This window comes from Rhinoderma darwinii, chromosome 11, assembly GCF_050947455.1.
Source record: "Rhinoderma darwinii isolate aRhiDar2 chromosome 11, aRhiDar2.hap1, whole genome shotgun sequence".
Taxonomy (NCBI): Eukaryota; Metazoa; Chordata; class Amphibia; order Anura; family Rhinodermatidae; genus Rhinoderma; species Rhinoderma darwinii.
In genome coordinates, this window is record NC_134697.1 from 61128421 (window position 1) to 61147222 (window position 18802).

Genomic DNA, 18802 nt, shown 5'->3' on the forward strand with positions numbered 1-18802 from the left:
GCTCTGTAATGTAGATAACAGCAGTGGTTTTTATTTTGAAAAACGATAATTTTTGAGCAAGTTATGAGCAATTTTAGCTTTATACTAATTAGTTTCTTAATCGACAACTGGGCGTGGTTTTACTTTTTACCAACTGGGCGTTGTACAGAGGAGTGTCTGACGCTGACCAATCAGTGACTAATCAGTGTCCTACACTTCTCATTGTTCCCGCCCAGCTTCTTTCACTGCACAATCACACTGTAACAATGGGCTGGAACAATGAGAAGTGTATAACACTGATTGGTCAGCCTCATACACTTCTCTTCACAACGCCCAGTTGGTAAAAAGTTAAAACACGCCCAGTTGTCTTAAGAAACTAATTAGCATAAATCTAAAATTGGTCATAACTTGCTCAAAAATGATTGTTTTTCAAAATAAAAAGCACTGCTGTTATCTACATTACAGCACCGATCAGATTATGTAGGAGATAGGCCACTTATAATGTGGTGACAGAGCCTCTTTAAGGACAGTTTCAGGCATGGCAGTCAATTTCCGCTGTGAATTTTGCAACAAGTCTACACGGATCTGCGTCAAAATAGACTCTGAAATATGCAGATTTAGTAGCTGATTTGCCACAGGGTTCAGCCTCTGCATTGGAAGTCCACTGCTTTTTCGCAACAGACTGAACATGCTGCAGAATATAAAATCTCTTACTGCTTTTACTGCAGATTTTTTTTCTGCTAAATGTGCATGGAGTTTTGAAAACCACATCCACTTGTGGCGGATTTGTGGTGTGAATCTGCAATACAGTACATCTAAACATGCCCAAAGTATTACCACCTCAAATTAGGTTTTTTTTATGCATTTTTTGTTTTCTTGGGGGTTGGTCTGTAGAAAGAAACATTAATAAGACAAGGTTGATGTAAAGAATATTTTCCTTTTAATTAGGAAACAGAAATAAGATGACAATGCATGTATCTACCAAGAAAGGAGAACTAAAGGAGGATATTCTGCTTTCAGATGATGCAGAACACATACCGAAATCTCCCAGTTGGCAAATAACATTCCCCTTTTTGTTGCATTAAAACACATACCGAGCCCCAGTGTTCTACATATGCCTCGAAGGCGCCTTAGCTTAGAATATTGGCTGGGAGAAGGGCCTTTTATTTCTGATATTATATGTTCTGATGGGAGGGATACAGAATACATTTATGAAAGAAAAAGCCAAAATAAATATTTTACATCTGACCGAACAATAATGAAGACAAACAATCACTATGCAAAAAAAAAAGAATAATCCTATGTAACAAACACTAAGCAGTCCCAACCAATAACATCAAAGCCAGGAGAAAAGGGGCAGGGCAAGTCAACTTGGGTCTTGTAATATATGGAATGACGCATTAGACATGTGATCTGTAATGTATTAACTAAAATAGTGTATATAATTTTTTATATATTTAAAAAAAAAAATCCAACCTTGTACAAATCGTACATACAGCTGCAATCAGACCAAAGGGTTCCATTGCTGCTCCTAGATCCACAACACAGAGCTGGTTCACAATTTCCACTCCAACGGTGTAACCATCTAGACTTCAGCCTATAGCTTGGTTAGTAATGGGCCAAAGTTCTCCGGGGGAAGCCATGTGGTGTACTACTCACTTGAAAGGTGAAAGAAATGTCTCTTATGGGGGTCAAGGAGAGTACGTGGCCATTTCCAGGGACACCCTCTGCCACAGCTCCTTGGTCTGTTTGCCTCTCTTCAGGTTCTGTAGAATGTCATTGAACTGCATGGCTCCTAAAGGGGTGAGGCAGAATGCACTCCTTGCGCTACGGATGGCGTTTACAAAGTCGTCATAGTCCGCTGGGGTGAGATGTATTAAACGATGGTGGATGTACTGCAAAAAAACAAGCCACATTACTAACAATGTCTATTAGGCGGGTGAGACTGCCGCGCTGTGACCCCTTCCTGATGTCCCCTATTGCAGGGTTTTCTGTATGCAATAATAAGAGAACCTGAGTAAACACATAAGACAACGTTCACACTGGCATTTGGGGTATTCCAAGGTATATGTTTGCAGGAATTCATGTATTAACCATCTCACCGCCTGGGGTTTCTCAACAACTTGCACTCAGTTGTCATGTACAATTAAATCCGAAATTATGAAAAGTTTACACCCATGTATTTTCTGAAAGTAGAAACCTAGACCATTGTCAAAATGCCCCTCAGCACTTCATACACAGACACCTTCAAGCAATTTTGCTTTAAAGTCTATATTTTTTTTTTTTTTGTTATAACAAATGCATAAAACTTTTGTTTGTGGATAAAAATGTGACCCAAGTAGAAAATTAGACACAAAAACACTTTCTAAAAATAGAAGTAAAAGTTTTAAGATGCGCAGAATTTATATATGTAAGGCCTTATTCACGCGAGCGTATTTCATGTCCGTGAATGGGCAATGAATGGGCACAGGTTTGCCGACGTATTGTAGCCCTATTTTCAGGCGTAAAACGAGGCATAATACTCCTCGTTTACGCCTGAAAATAGGTTGTGTGAACCCAGCCTTATACTTATGTCTACAAGAAAATATCTTGACAAAATCACCAGAACTGGAGATCAAAAATTTGGTTTTAAGCTGGAAATGTAAAAAAAACTTAGAGAAAACACAAATTACACACCTTTAAAAGTGCGCTTACTCCCACACCCAATATATTTCCTGAAAGCAGACCACCTGACAATTGTGGTTGTTTAAGGCTACATTCACACGAGTGTGACAGATTTACACACGTAAAAATGTGTGAAACCGCACCAATATAGGACATGCAGTGAGTTTCACACAACGGACTCCCACTGTGTTAAAACTCACAGCACGCAGACCCATTGATTTCAATTGGGCTTTTCACACGTGTGAGTGATGTCCACGCACAGTAGACGGACGAGTTTTACGTTCGTCTGAATGAGTCCTTAAAGTATGTGCACACCGGGCGGATTATCTGTGCATTTTCCACAACAAATTTTATTGCGTATTACAGCAGCAGTAAAGTGGATGAGATTTCAACACATCTCATCCACAAGCTGCAGAAAAAATATGCAGAAAAGTAGAAGAAATTGACCTGCGGTGCGGATTCTCAATCTGTATGCAGCATGTAAATTGTCTTACGAAAAAACGGCTAAATTTCTACACAGAACAAACATCCAGTAATCCACAAATGTGCTAGTAAATACATAGTGCGCCTCCCAACCAACCAGCTAGCTACCAAAATCTATATTTTTGTGAGAGCACACAAATTCAACTTGATATTGTATTTGCACAAGCAGCTTCACAGATCCTCCTCCTGTCCCTGCATGCTGTCAGCACACATCCCCTGCTGGTCCCCTCTCTGCTCCTGCACACAGGCTGAAGTGGGAGCTGCACGTCTATGCTGCTCCCGCTACAGTGCGGCTTGGTCCATTTATAGCGATGACGTATCAGATACGTTCTTGCTACTGAATTGCTTCTCTGCCAGGACCTATGAGATACGTCCTTGGGTGGGGGTAGGATTAATGAGCCGAACTTTCCTGAGTATTTAGCCACATTAAAATCTGTCAAACAGCAGTTAGCCTGGTTCCTGATTTTTTTACAGGCAGCAAAAGGATTTGTTTATTTTTTAGATAAAAGTAAAAAATTGAACATTGAGTGAAAAACCGCTCTCTCTTAGAAAAAAAAACAAAAAACGACTGTCCACGGCAGACATTATAGTCCCCCAATAATAAGCTGATCACAAGGTATCCCAGCAATCAGTAGTAATCTGCATGGGAACATGGCAGCAAGTGTTCAATTTCCCTACAGTGCCACCACAGAGCAAAATAAGCATTACATGGTCTCTATTGAAGTCAATGTACTATCCATGTAATGCACAGACATGTTGGGTCGTCCAGAGCATGAGACACTCTTTGCAACTATTCTCTGCTTTGTGTAATTGTTGGGACCTCAAATGTCAGAACGCCTTCTATTATGTCAGAACTTCTTGGCAAACCCTTTAATGAAAATATATTCTAAACATGCTGGAATTTACTGACTATATAGCTACAGTTACACAAAGCCAGAACCTTTTTATAAGAAATAAAGCTATCCAACCCCCATGTGTGATGGGAAAAGTAACGGATCTCTCTTTTATAGGTCTTGTCATCATTAGCAGCTATGCATGTATCCAAAGTTGCTTTAATTCAGACACATTTCCAGGCCAGTCCAAAACTTTGGCGTAGAGGATTACACTGTAAAGTGGAGAGCCGCTAGCGGGCAGTGGTTCTAGTGCTGGCAGGCCCGGTCTGGTAAAGTATTACATCAATGGCTATTCATGTGAATGGCCCCCCCGCAAGCCTACATTTTCCCCTTGTGGTGACCTGTATGGTGGACGGCATCTGCCCGTGTCAAAATGAGCTATTTACTTGTGGTCTCAGGGGCTGAATGGCAGCTCTTCCATCTGTGATGAGGCCTCTTTAACAGCGGCATCTCCTACATCATTCTACGATGAACACTTGTCAATAAAACGTTATCACATGAGGCGCCTCATTTTTGTTGCTTATGTGAGAGTACTCTTATATAGCAATGTTTATTACCTTGCTAAACTCCTATAATGTTTAGTGTGTCCAGTCCCTTATTGTGGAGTCTGCATATGGATTTGGCAAACGCACAATAAGGGTATGTGCACACGTAGTGTTTTCAAGCGTATTTCGGAAGCAGAACGCCTACAAACATCTGCCCATTGATTTCAATGGGAAATACGGCATTCTGTTCATTTTCAAAAACAGGCACGTAAAGAGACGCCCGCGAAAAAGAAGTGCATGTCACTTCTTGAGCCGTTTTTCATGGACTATAGAAAAACAGCTACAAAAATGTTCGTAAAAAACACGAGTGGCTTAAAAAAGGTCTCAAAATCAGGAGCGGTTTTCCCTTGAAAACCGTTCCGTATTTTCAGACGTTTTTGATTTTGCGTGTGCACACACCCCAACAGCGGAAATCTGGAAATACTTTCAATTGGAACAGACGCTACAATGAATGCTGCCCTGAGCCAACCAACAAACCACAGGCCCCATGCACACGAACGTAAAAACGCCCGTAAATACGGGCCCATAGACTTCTGTTGTCCACGGGTACCTCCCCGTTTGCTTACGGGAAGGTGCCCGGGCCGTTAAAAAATATAGAACATGTCCTATTTTAGGCCGTAATTAGAAGTCTATGGGGCTCCCGTAATTACGGGTGACTACGTGTGTGCACCTGTAATTACGGCAGCGTTGCTAGGCAACGTCAGTAAATAGTCACTGTCCAGGGTGCTGAAAGAGTTAAAACGATCGGCCGTAACTCTTTCAGCACCCTGGACAGAAACTACCGATCACAATATAAATCAACCTGTAAAAAAAAAAAAAAGAAGACGTTCATACTTACCCAGAACTCCCTGCTTCTTCCTCCAGTCCGGCCTCCAGGAATGACGTTTCAGCCCATGTGACCGCTGCAGCCAATCACAGGCTGCAGCGGTCACATGGACTGCTGCGTCATCCAGGGAGGTCGGGCTGGATGTCAACAGGGACGCGTCACCAAGGCAACGGCCGGGTAAGTATGAATTTCTTTTACTTCGGAAAGGGCTGCCCCTTTTCTCTCTCCTGCACTGATAGAGAGAAGGGGCTGCCGATTAGTGCAGTGCAATTTTGCAGCGAAAACGTGTCCGTAAATATGGGCGGAATACAGGGAACACCGGACCTATATTTACGGGCACGGGTCCGTAAATACTGGTGCAATACGGGTCGAATATGTGTGACCAAGGACCCGTATTTACGCCAGTATTTACGGGAGGACAAAAATATGTTCATGTGCATTATGAGGCCTTACTCTTTGGCTTTGTTTTACCTGCACAGAAATGCTCATATGTAAGTTAAACAGTTCATGTTTTCTTGAAGTGAACAAAAATAATCATACTAACATTTTTAGTTAGGATTTCTACGTATTCATGCACATCTAAAGTGACCTCGTTATTTTAGTCATTTGTTAAACAGGTCACTTTCCCTGGAAACCGAGAAGGGACATGCTGTAAAGAGGAAATAAACCATCAAAATATTTGAAAAGCAGTAAGTAAAGGTCTGCAGTATGATAACCTTTTGCAGAATAACTACGTAGACAGGCAAAAACATTTTCCACAGTAGCAATACAAGGATGGTTTTATATCCGGGCTAGCGGTCCATCCATGGACAAATTATAGGGCTGCTGTGTTTACAGCGGCAAATTGAAGACTGACAACTAAAGGGTGTAAACATGCTAACGAGTATACAGTATGAACCGCCTCTTGAAAATATGTGTTGATTATTGGTCCCATACCCTTTGTTCCCATAAGAGACTCCAGGGTTGTGTGCCACCACCAAAAACATTAGAACCCCACATGACTATAATGCTGTTTTTTGTTTTTTTTAAATGATAGCAAATCAGTATAAGAAAAGTAGAAAATAAACACACAAAAGAACTCTTGTGGATAAAAATAGGAAAATAAGGAATAAATGTATTCCACAATAAACCAATTACAGTGGTAAACAGTTTAGGACTACCCTGCCGACATTACCCTCTAATAACTATCCTAAAAATATATATATATATATATATATATATATATATATACACATACATATATACACACACACACACACACACACACACACACATACATATATATATTATTTACACACACACATATACTTACACACATTATATATATATTATTTACACACATTATATATATATATATATATATATACATACACACGTGTGCGTGTGTGTGTGTATATATATATATATATATATAGTGTGTGTGTGTGTGTGTGTGTGTGTGTGTGTGTTATTTATACATATTATTGCTCTGAGATTTTCTAAATGATCAAATGAAACTCCAACTGAATAAATGATTTCTCTAGCTGTAGACTGTTGCTTCTGTTTAATGGACAACTGCAGGCACATTCATGTTTTTACCAATAAAATTGCACCCTACTTGTAGACCTGCACACACTAAGTTTTTTTTTTCTCTCTCTTTAAACACCAGTTTTAGCATGCCAGATCACGAATATATTTAAAGAGTACCTCCAGCCAAGAATGACAACTTAACTGTGCTCCTGAATCCTTGCGTGTAGTTAACTTTTGCAGGCTCTGTGTTCTAGATTTCTTGTCATCCTTCCAGATCTGGAACAGGAAGTAGCTGTCTGACAGCTACCATATAGTCGGCTATATTTAATTTTCATGGAGCTACTTTCTGTCACCTGGTTACACAGAGGGTCTTACCCCCTTTCTGGTCTACCTGGCATTCCGTAACACTGGGAAAACCCCACCATCCCCTATTTCCTTTGTTATGCAGAAACATACTTGATTGAATCTTTAACTGAGAAGATGACCAGCATTAGTGACCAAATGTTTATCTGTCCATCAGTAATTTGTCAGACAGAGACAGACCAGAGTCCCCTGCCCCTTCCCGCCTATAGGGTTACAAAAGTTTTTCTAGCTGAAAAAAAAGGAATCATGGCTGGTATACTACAGTGGTGGAGGAAGTAGCTAACTTCTCCTCCTACTTTATTTTCAGTAGAAATATAGCTGGCAGCCTGGGACATAACTGCATGATGAAAAGAAAGACAAGACATTGGATTTTAACAAACAAATGTAGCATTTTTATCGTACACCCTAAGACATATACCCTGAATACTTTTTGTTTAAATCTCCAAACTAATTTGAAGGTCCCAGCAGATAAAGAGATGTTGTATGTATGTACACAGTATGCAGAACAACTCAGGGGAAAAAGTGCCCCACATGGCTATATTAAGAAAAAAAAAAAAAAAGCAACCCCCTTTTTTAATTGTTCTTTTAGGGAATCTTGAGGCGACAGAAGGCGAGGTACCATATCAGGACCTCCCCCTACTAGTCAGAGCGGTCAGGCACAGCTCTGCTCTGAAGGACTGCTCAGCGTCCAAAGAAATCAATTGGTATTTATTAATTTTAATGGGTACTGCGTAATTGAAGCCCCTACCTCTCCACCCCCCAGAAGTTGATGGTCTTAGCAGCTAAACTGACCAGAGCAGACTGACACCGGGCGACCAGCGATATAAAAAACGTTAACATATTTTGAGAAGCATTTGTAAAAGCATTTTCAATCTTACGCTCCTTGAGATTCTACACCACAACATTGAGTGAAGGGAACACGGTTACCTGCATGTAGGATTGCTGACAGCGCTGTACCAACTGATGAAAAGCCGGCGTACGCAGGTGGTTATGGATGTGGGCAGGGTTAAGCCGCTGAAGTGCCTCCATAATGATCTCCTGTAGTACGAATGGGCTCAGCACGCCTTTGGCTGCTCCGACACAGAACTGATGCACATAATTCACACCTATGGAAAATAAAGAAAAATACAGAATACAATAGTTGAGGTCTCAAATAATGTGGTAAAACCAGATCATCAGAGATTGGGGAACCTTTAACCCACGAGTGTCTGCTTGTACTGCAATAGACTACAGGATGCTCAACTGCATTTAATTCTAGTCAACCAGCCCCAGCTATCAGCCACATACATTCTCTGAAAAGGTCAGATATCACTGGATGCATAAACTTTATCTCATTACTGGCGAAAAAAAAAAAGATTTCAGCAATCGAAGATGATTGGTATTCATGGCGCTCAGCAAGAATACAATAGTTTAGCTGCATAGACCGCAGTATAATAGTCACAAAGTCTAGTAATCCATTCTAAGCTTACCTAGTTTAGCAGCTAAACTCAGCAGCCACTTGACATCCTCGGTATATGGGGGGCTTCTGGAAAAGTTGTTGGGGTGGTCATTATGGGCTCTTCGACCCAACATTTCTAATGCCAGCATTCCTGAGGGAAAAATAGCAAATTAAATAAGACACTGCTAAAAATGGTCTCGTTTTCATTCGATTTGCTATGATAAATGTAATGCATAAGAAGCCATCGGACTAGAACATTACACAAGCAATATGCAGCAACTTAAGTCTATGTCTGTCTATTAGAACAAGCACTTTTCCCCCACATTTGTGTGGTTTGTTGCACATTCTAGTGCAGTCATCAGTCAGAGCAAGTGACTGATCCGTTCCTTGACGTTTACCACTGTAGTGAAACTGGGAATCTATGGAATAGTCACTGAAATGGTATATAATTAGAATCACTTCTTGTTTACCTGCTATTTATCCTCTACAGTGTCCGATAACCTGTCAACTCTACGCCATCAAGCGCCTGGAGCTGATCTACATTGTCTATTGGGAGTCTGCAATCCACCGCCAGTCAAAACAGAGGCTGATGATTTTTCTCCCCAAAGTTTTATGCTGAGATGGAGAGCGGATTTAAAACCTACAAGCATCTACCCCATAATGGCCATACATACTCTAAGGCAAATAAGCATACATGAAACAGGAGAGCTTACATGTCATGTGTAATGTTCTGCTGACATGTGTGTTTTAGTAAATACTTGTATTCCCCATGAAATGGCAATTTTGGGCATCTTTCCTTGTTGTGCATTATGTTGTCCCTCTGTAATTCCTCCTGGAAATGCATAATTCAACAATTGGGCATTACCATTCTCCTGGTCAACAGGACGCGCTCTTACACACTCTGATGAAGTCAGTACTGAATGGACAGCGTCAGAGTGTGTAGAGACGCACCCTATTGATGAGGGGAAATATATTTCTGTATATACAGTGCCCTTCATATTGTCATAATTTAATTATCCTTTTTTTCCCCCCCCTACCACATTTTTTTAGGTATTGTTAAATGTACAACAGAAGCTATGATGCCACTTCTATGCTGGAAAATGAAACCAACGCTATAGTGGTTCTAGCTTAAAGGGAAGCAGTCATCCACATTCTGGTGCCGTCACTGAGGTCAGTATAATGTAGATAATGTGGGTGACAGTTTCCCTTTAACAGAAATAAGAAATAAAATGAATGCATCCTGGGAAGGAAACACATCACATACAGTTTACTTACCAACACGATAAGCAGAGTGGAGATAGTGCAGACCTTGTGGGCTAACAGGCTGACTGTGCTGATCATCCTCCACAGGGAAGCTCCCTGTAACCAGCTGTGCGGGCTGGGTGGTTAGTGTCGTCAGTGTAGCGCCTGGGATTGCTGGAAATGCAGTTCCCGCGTGAACGCTCCCTACTGGAATAAAGGAAACGGACAGCGTGCCAGGAGGTCATTTTATACCCTTTCATCTCAAGAGAAAGTATCTAAATTCAGTTGAGGCAGATTTGCTGCATATGTATTTTTCTTTTTAGCCAAAACCTGGATTAGGATAACCAATGTAGTCATTTTGTAAACCTGGTGAATTACTTACATTTTAGGGGTGTTTGGTTACAGCCTTTAAATATAATCCAGAAGTTGCATTCACAGCTCTGATGTCATTAGAGCGGAATCTCTCAGCATTGCTTGCTAGCTCAGCATCTGCACAGGGGCTGACACCAGCTGCTACAGTGGGCAGCGTGTCGACCAGCCACAGGATCGGGATCTGGCGCGGCACATGACGTCCCTGCTCCTGGACCTTAAAGCGTACATTCACTTGCGCAGTGCGGCCATTGGTGCTATAGGATTCTATAGCGCTGGCTGCCATTCTGCATATGGGAGCCATGAAGACGAGCAGGACGATCTCCACACAGCCCGTGCTCTGCTAGAAGCAAAATCGCTAATCAAAGTTATTTAGAAAAACGATTATTGTGCGCACTCCTGCGCTATAATCGTTTTCAGTGGAAGTGGAGATACGCTTTAAAGGGGAACCGCTCCAGTACTGCAGCGCTTGGTCACCAGCTCTGGTGGCAAGTTTCCTGTAATTGACCTAACTTTCATCTGGACTCTGATTGATCTGACTTATCTGTGTACTGGCCTGACCTTGCCACCAGATAGATTACTGAATCTAATGTAGCCCACCTGTTATCAACCCAGAACAGTTTGACAACGAAAAGGTTTTATACCCACCATCTGCAGCCCGATCGTCTATTGAGGACTAGGCTGGGGACCATAAATCTTGTTGGGAATCTTACTGGCAAAGTCCATCCCACCTTGCGAGGGTTAAGAATGAAGAACGGGATGGGGGGGGGGGGTTCCTTAGACTGCACCGGCTCAATAATGGTCCCAGTCATTCACTGTTCCTACCGGCTGCCAAACTTCTCCTGCGCTGTGCGCAACTCCTCCAACAAGTCCTGAGGCCTGTTCCCGCTATGCTGTGCTGCCTTGCTTCACCGTCCAAGAGGTCTCGCCACACTGAGTCTTCGAGAGGTCATCCAAGCTCTGATTAGGCTAACAGGGAATGGCATCCGGGTACACTTTTGGGCTTATAGTCTAATATGGAGCTTTACTCAGGGTTTCTACTAGTAGTATGCATTCTGGGAAATTCATTTTACACAAGGCCCTGTACAGTAATCTGATATAGGAAAAGCTAACCAAGCCACTGCTTTACAGAAGATCAGCTAAGCGGGAAGCTTGAAGATTGCGTCTAATGACAATCTGCTGAACTGTGAATACAGCTCTGTACCACAATACAAGTTGTAGCTTCAAATCAGTACAAGATAATGTCATGTATTTACAACTATGGATAAATATTATATCTATACATACAAACTGTAAAACGGTGCTCAGAGGAGAACATACACTTTAAAGGGGTATTCGGGTTTCAGGAAATAAAGGTTATCCTTGGTGATCATCACATGACAAGGACCAACATATCCTTGAGGTAAAAAAATGACGGTTCCTTTTGAATGACCGCAAGCAGAGATCTTGAAAAGTGTGAGAAATTGATACAGAAAGTATATTGGGAAATTGTATATATTTTCATTATAGAAAGGATAACCTTTGTGTACTGAAACTGGAATACCCCTTTAAGATGTCTTTTTTTTTTAGTATTGAATCCCAGTTTTTGCATGCAATTGCAAGTTTCAAAACAGCCATAAACCTGTAAATCTGGTGCCAGGAAACTGCAGAGCAAAGGACTTAAAAAAACTAAAATCTCACCAAAAAAGAGCAAAACATACATGGGGTGGCACGTAAAAACTACAAATGACATGTTTACACGGATAAGTTCAATTACATATGTCTAGTGCATTGTTTTGTACAAGAAAAATATTTTATTCTATAAAATTAAAAGTGGAATAATATTGTCTCCCGATAACGCATGTGATACTCGGCCGGCAACACCGTCTCACAAGCATAACACGAGAGAACTTCCTTTGGATCTTTTATCTAAAGTGGATCTGAACGGCTGTTGCTACAGCAACATATTTTCCCTGCTTAACGCCTCTGCAATGAAGGATTATAGCAACATCTAGTGGTATAAGCATCACAAGAACGCAGTAAAGTTCCTCCTATAGTGTACGTGCCAGTGAAACAGCAGTGTAAAGTTTATGGATTGTCATTGGGGTTTACTCACTTGCTACATTAGAAGTTAGGGACAGTCCGGCTTCTGTATGATAAGGATGGACAGCAATCTGTGTCATTGAAGGGACAGGAGCCCCCGGAAAGGACACCGCTGTAGCTGCGATAGAAGGAGTTGTTACGGTGTAGGGATACTGGGCACCGATGAACGCTGGATGAACGCCCTGCAAAGTGGGGAAAAAAGGCTGAATTAAATCATTAGTCTCATCAGAATATGAACCAGATCACAAATAGTTTTAACAAAATTCATATTAACCACTGCTGCAAGACCAACGCTAAACGTTGTGCAATGGAGAACAGTCTATGCCCCTCAGTTTCAGTAAGGGGAAACCGTAGGGTAAGATCTCCCCCTGTTTTAGCCCAAAAAAAAAACAAATTAAACTAAATACATCAGTAGAACCTTCTGATAGTTTGATACAATGTATCAGTCGGGAGTCCAGGCTGTTTAGCTCAGGGCCTGTTCACATCAGCGTTGCCCTTCTGTTGAGGGATCCGTCTGAGGTTTCTCTCGGGTTAACCCCTCAATGGAAGGCAAAGGGAAACCTAAGCTTCAGTTTGCATCACCAATGCTGATGGCAACGTTGCTAAAGGTTTCCGTTTGTCATCGTTGTGACAGGATTCCGTTGTTTTGATGGACACTTTTAGGAGAATTAACAGACATCACTAGTTCTCTGTGAATCTATGGAATAGTCACCGCAGGAGCCGTCACAGCAGGGACAGGAGATGGCTTTACAAAAGGCTTAGATAATTTAATAGAATGAAAAAATATCAGCCCCTATGTCAATGTGTAGAAATTTTGTTGCATCCCTTCTTTTTCCCGTCCCTTGGTTGAACTTGATGGACATATGTCTTTTTTCAGCCGTACGAACTATGTAACTCAATGGACAGAAATCCTGTTAACCGTGTTTTAAAATCTTGTAAAAAGCCTTCCCTGGAAGATAAAAGTCGTAGCAAATGGAGACCAACTACATATTACAACTCATGGTCTTGGCGTGAAATGTTCAACAAGCCGTATGAATGTGATTTTCGGGGGTGTCTACTATATTATATATATATCGTGCACTTAAGACATGTCTCGTCTTATATACATTTCATTGTTTAGCTTGAGGTATCTAAATGCAATTACACAATACACACTGAGATTGCAAGAAACCAATGCAACTAACACTAGGACATACCCTGGAAACGACATCAAAGTTACACGTCACCTCCACTCAATGCTTCCTATTGAAAATCATGGCTTCGACCTACAGGTCACTATGGATGTGATGTTACTGACCCTGGCATTAAGGCCCTTTTACATGGGCCAATGATTGGGCAAACGAGTGTTCATACGAACACTCGTTCCCGATCATTACCCAGTGTAGTCAGTGCAACAGTCAGTGGATAAATGAGCAAATGCTCGTTCATCGGCTGATCATATCGTTTATGCAGCAATAAATACAACCGATGGGGATGAACAATGGTAATAACGATCGCTCGCCCCCATACATTACTGATCATTGCTCCTTATGTGTCTCGTTGATCGGTGCTCGTTTTTACTGCCCATATTGGCCGAAGTAAAGTGATTGTTTTAGTGCATTCAATCGCCTCCTTTGTTGCTTACCTGTGTGAACAACGTTCCAGGAACTGGGAAGACTGTTGGCTGTGCGATTTGCTGGCGAGGGATTCCAATGAATTGTGGATTACACACAGTGGGAATGTGTGTCTGCAGAGTGGTATACGGGTGTAGTCCCTGGCTATGTGCATGAGCCATTGCAGTATGCTGCTGGTAGATTGTTGACCCAACTGATATCACCGGAACCACAGTTGCAGCAGTGACGGCAGCGGCTACGGTCACAGTGGAGGTGTCTGGTATTATCCGGTTGTCTGTAAGCCCTCGCACCACCTCCGGCACAGAACGAGCCCCTCCTGTACTGCAGCCAGTAGCTCCTTCTCTCTGCGCAGGAGTGCCACCCACCATTTGCTCATACAACCAATACCACTGATGAGCCACTTCAAACAAGACTTCTGGGTAAACACCTCCGCCTTTGGCTGCGTCTTCCACTGCCATGCATGCCTTCTCTAGCATCAGGTTATCCTAGGATGAAAAATAGATACTTTAAATCCATGTTCTTTCCAATTACAACACAACTATTGCATCAGATTTCACAGTATAAGACTTTATTCCACTATGTATTTAAATCATTATTATTCTGAAGTAAATTTGGATTGGAGAACCTACATCGGGGGTATGTAAGGGATGGGGGGTTACGCAGTTAGAACGGCCCCTTGCAGCCTCTTCAGCAGTGGTGTCGCTAGCACCAGGAATCCAGGGCACTTCCCCTGGTGAGCACCACTTTCAAATGTACCCGCTTTTTAAGGCCTTGCCATACACTCTAGTAGGCTGCAGGCCACATCGTGCCGGCTCGACTGGAAACCAGGAAGAGGAGACTAGGAATCCTTCTCCCCGATCACCGGCAGCCTTGTCCTCTGCTCAGCCCCCTGTAGTAGGAGCTATGAGAATTGGGGAAGTGCAGTGTGAAGACTCTAAGTCCGACCAAAGCGTCATAAATATTTTTTTTTTAACCCTCCTTGAAAAAGAAACCCTGTGTATGCCACTGAGAACACACATTGCAGATTTGGTCAGTATTTTGAATCAGTAGCCAAATCAGAAGTGGATACAAAGAAGAGAAGAATTATAAATCTTTCCATTAATAAACAGCGTTCACATGACAGCTTTAGGCCCAGGTTAATAAACAGCGTTCACATGACAGCTTTAGGCCCAGGTTAATAAACAGCGTTCACATGACAGCTTTAGGCCCAGGTTAATTTTTACAATTGTGATATGGAAACTAAAGACTGTGAGCTACAAAACGAATCATTCCTTCATTCATCTCCAAGCTCTACATACCTGCTCTTTGCACTGCACCAGAGCTCTCTGGATCTCATTAGGGTTTAGGGCATGTGCATGAGGAAGGCAGCTCAGAGCCAGTTCTGCAGCTGCTCGAACCATATTGGAATCTCTAGCTCTGGAAGCCCTATCTGCCAAAGACGCCACCTCCGGAGGAGTAAGATGGCCATCCCAGCACTCCACGAGAATATTCAGTGCTGCACTTCCAATCTCCATTGCCTGCCCTGGAATCCAAAATCAGGCTGATGAGTAAATAACAAAAAACACTCCCAAATAATAATCACCGTCATTCCATATAATGCGCAATACAGAAAAATTAGCCGCAGAAACCAAAGGAATCTTTTCAGAGGTGAAGCAATATTTTTTTGATTCAACCGAGTCTAAATTGGCTCTCCCACAGGATAAGAGGCAAAATATTCAGTCTTACAAAGCATTTGCATGTCTGTCGGATCTCTGCATCCGATAAAAACCGACCCATATACGCATCGTAGGGGCCACGCATTCTTTTTGCATCTTATCCTGTTGCAGCGCTGATTTAGATCCCGTTGTCCATCACTATTTATTGCCCTAAGATAAGAATGAGCAGATATCTGCTGACCGTAGAATTCTGCCACTGAGTAGAAAGGTAAGAGGGAGCTGTCACTGAGTGGCTGCACAGATGAGCCTGCTTACATTGACATCTATAGTTGCCGGCTTGTCCCCGCAGCCACGCACGCACGCACACCGGCGAGCCTGCAGACTGTATTACTACCCCTTCTGACTAAACACATTATGTAGCGGCTTCCAACTTCAAACTATTAACCCGAAAACTAAAAGTTTATTGTATATTGTTTGCTGGCAAACAGATGAGGTGCAATGTGGCTGCAGCATGATGGGACCTACGCATTGCTTTATCCTATGGCAGATGGAAGAAGCAAAATCATGGCAGGATCATATGCTTCTTATTCTGTAGTAGCAAAGATGCTTTTTTTTTGCCCTAAAACCTACAGGTCCCATTGTATAAAACCCCTTTCTCTAGCCCTCAGTTGGGTCCTAAAGTTTACCTTTAACATTTCTGTGTGGTATGTGAATGAGAGATTAGTAATTCTCTACACATGATATCCTCTTTATTTTACCAGATTCTGGGCTGATTATTCTATATATAATCCATATATCTGCCTATGCTCATACTCTCACACTTTTCCTTTACTCAAGACCTACTGATGAAGCTGGAAACAATAGGGGGAACCATTACAATTTTGACAGTCTTGCATGGTCCTATGTGCCACATATCGTCCCTTTGTTCCCTCTCCCCTATTGATCTGTCAGGCCTCCTATATTACCCTATCTGAGGGGGGCATCAGATGGATAGAGATGCGGAGCTTGTGTTCCATGATTTTTAAGCTGTTCATCTGCCACCAGGACTCATAAAGAAAGCCTGTGAGTCCCTTTTCCCCGCCCACATAGTTATTGACAGCTTTTCCTTATGAGTTTATACATAGGGATAACTACCAATTAGCAATGTGTGGGCAGAGGAAGCAGGACCATCAGCCTCATATGAAAATACTGGATAATAAAACTATACATCCACAAGCGCAGCATCTCCCCTCTATGCTGTGATACCTTCATTGCCATGTAGCATGACAGATCTAAGTTAATCTCCACTTCTCTGCCTCTTCCTACTGCGCCCTTCTCTTTTATACCCTGCGATCTATAGAAGGCGTCTTGTACCTCATATTTAGCCACTACTCTACCTCCACAACTTTCATGCTTCTTCAACCCCCATGTTCTTTCCTAGAAGTCCTCATCCCTGCAAGGTTTGTCTTGCCTTTTATCTAGCAGCATCTCATTTCCAGCTCTCTGTTAACCATTTAACCATCTAAACAATTTTCTTAAAAAAAATAATAAATAAATCAGGGAATACACCTTTCTGCTCTTAAAAATGCATATATTACGGAAATATTAACCAGAAATTAAATACAAAAAAATACAGATAAAAGAATAAACATGAATTTGAAGCATCGGTAACAACATTGCAGAACATTCCAGAGACCACTTATTAAAGCTCACCAGTTATCCAGGAGACGTGTGAAGAGTAGGTTCTAGACAGCCAGTTTGGAGACACAAAATTATGTAGGCCTAGGGCATAAAGACCTATCTCAAAGGCACAGAGGTGCAGGTTGCGATGGGGCCCTTGGTGTCCACCGCTGGAGGATGGATGTGTAAAAATGGAAGTGCTGCTGTTCCCACCAGCTTTAATGAGGACAGTCTTGGCCAGCTCAAAATAGAAGTGGGCAGCCGCTTCAGAGGGTTGATTAGGGACATGGGGAGCATGGCTCTCCAAACGACGCCCTTTGTATCTGGACAATTGAAACAATCGAGTCATTTACCCAAATTATTATTTCTGCCACAAGCAAGGTAATCGCATGTATATTTTATTGAACTAGATGAGCTTACCTTCCAACTTCTACGGTCTTGGCTCTGGCTCCACCACTTGCCCTCCTGCTCCCACTAGATGATGAGGATCCGAGTGAGTCACTTGAGGAGCTGCTGATACTATCACTGTCCTGCCCCCGTCCCCAAGGTGTAGCACCCCAACCTCCACGCAATGGTCGGCGACTAAGTGTTGGGGAGCTGTCAGATGTCGTTTCTGGTGCACTGCTGTCAATGCTGGCCATTCCTTTTGTTAAAAAGTAAAATGTGGATTTGAAATAAAACTAAAAATAAGAAATGATTAGATAGATATAATACAAGTACACTGAAAACGCTGAAGTTGAAGTGTATCCTCCAGTTAAGTAGGGTAGAAGGGTCTACAGCATCCTTAATACAACAAATACAATGCACTAGGTATCATTGCTGATAGTTGACAATTACCGGTGTGCTTTTTTTTCTGACGCACTGGTGAACCCCAACACCTCCCATTATATCCTCCTCGGTTTCCCAATGCAAGACGGCTTGGAACTTTTCCTTCCTGTTTGTACACTTGTGCTTCCACTGGTTCATTATTCGATTTCTGGGAACTATCTGTAACACAGAAACACACACAACAGTGTTAATACAGGTAGTCTAAATAGGTAGAAATTAGAAAAACATGGCGGCTTTCTTCCAAAAACAGCGCCACACTATAGGTTGCTTATGGTATTGCAGCTCAGCTCCATTCACTTCAGTGGTGCTCAGCTGCAAAACCAGACACAACCCATGGACATAGTCGGCGTTGTATCTGGAAGAAAGCAGCCATGTTTTTCTAATCCTTGGCAACCCCTTTAACTATGATACTCTGCTGAAAACCTGAATGTTCCACAACAATTCTACTTAAAAAGGACCTAAGGCATAGTTCATGCCAAAATGGCAAAAAAAAGATAGAATTTGTTCGCCTAGTGAGTTTGCGCATTGTTCCGGGGATACTAATCAAGTGTACAGACTTTATTATTGCTAACCACATTGAAGAACAGTTATTTCTAATGATTTTTTTGTCCCATGGTCACTTGAACAGAATGGGTGACTACCTCTATTCAATGT

General features: G+C 42.1%; 1 protein-coding gene across 3 annotated transcripts in view; it reads right to left on the reverse strand.

Moving 5' to 3' along the window:
- Nucleotides 1–896: 896 nt before the first annotated feature.
- Nucleotides 897–18802, reverse strand: part of ZSWIM8 (zinc finger SWIM-type containing 8) — a 66452-nt gene continuing 48546 nt past the window's right edge. For 2 of the 3 annotated variants that reach the window (XM_075841656.1, XM_075841654.1), the window contains exons 17-26: nt 18158–18307; nt 17741–17963; nt 17354–17643; nt 15305–15528; nt 14018–14491; nt 12407–12596; nt 9976–10149; nt 8732–8851; nt 8190–8368; nt 897–1874 (exon numbers count right to left, since the gene is read on the reverse strand). In XM_075841656.1, the coding sequence (XP_075697771.1) occupies nt 1671–1874; nt 8190–8368; nt 8732–8851; nt 9976–10149; nt 12407–12596; nt 14018–14491; nt 15305–15528; nt 17354–17643; nt 17741–17963; nt 18158–18307 (2228 nt within the window). In that variant the 3' untranslated portion in view covers nt 897–1670. The remainder of the gene's footprint in view (nt 1875–8189; nt 8369–8731; nt 8852–9975; nt 10150–12406; nt 12597–14017; nt 14492–15304; nt 15529–17353; nt 17644–17740; nt 17964–18157; nt 18308–18802) is intronic. The other variant, XM_075841655.1, reaches the window with a different exon arrangement.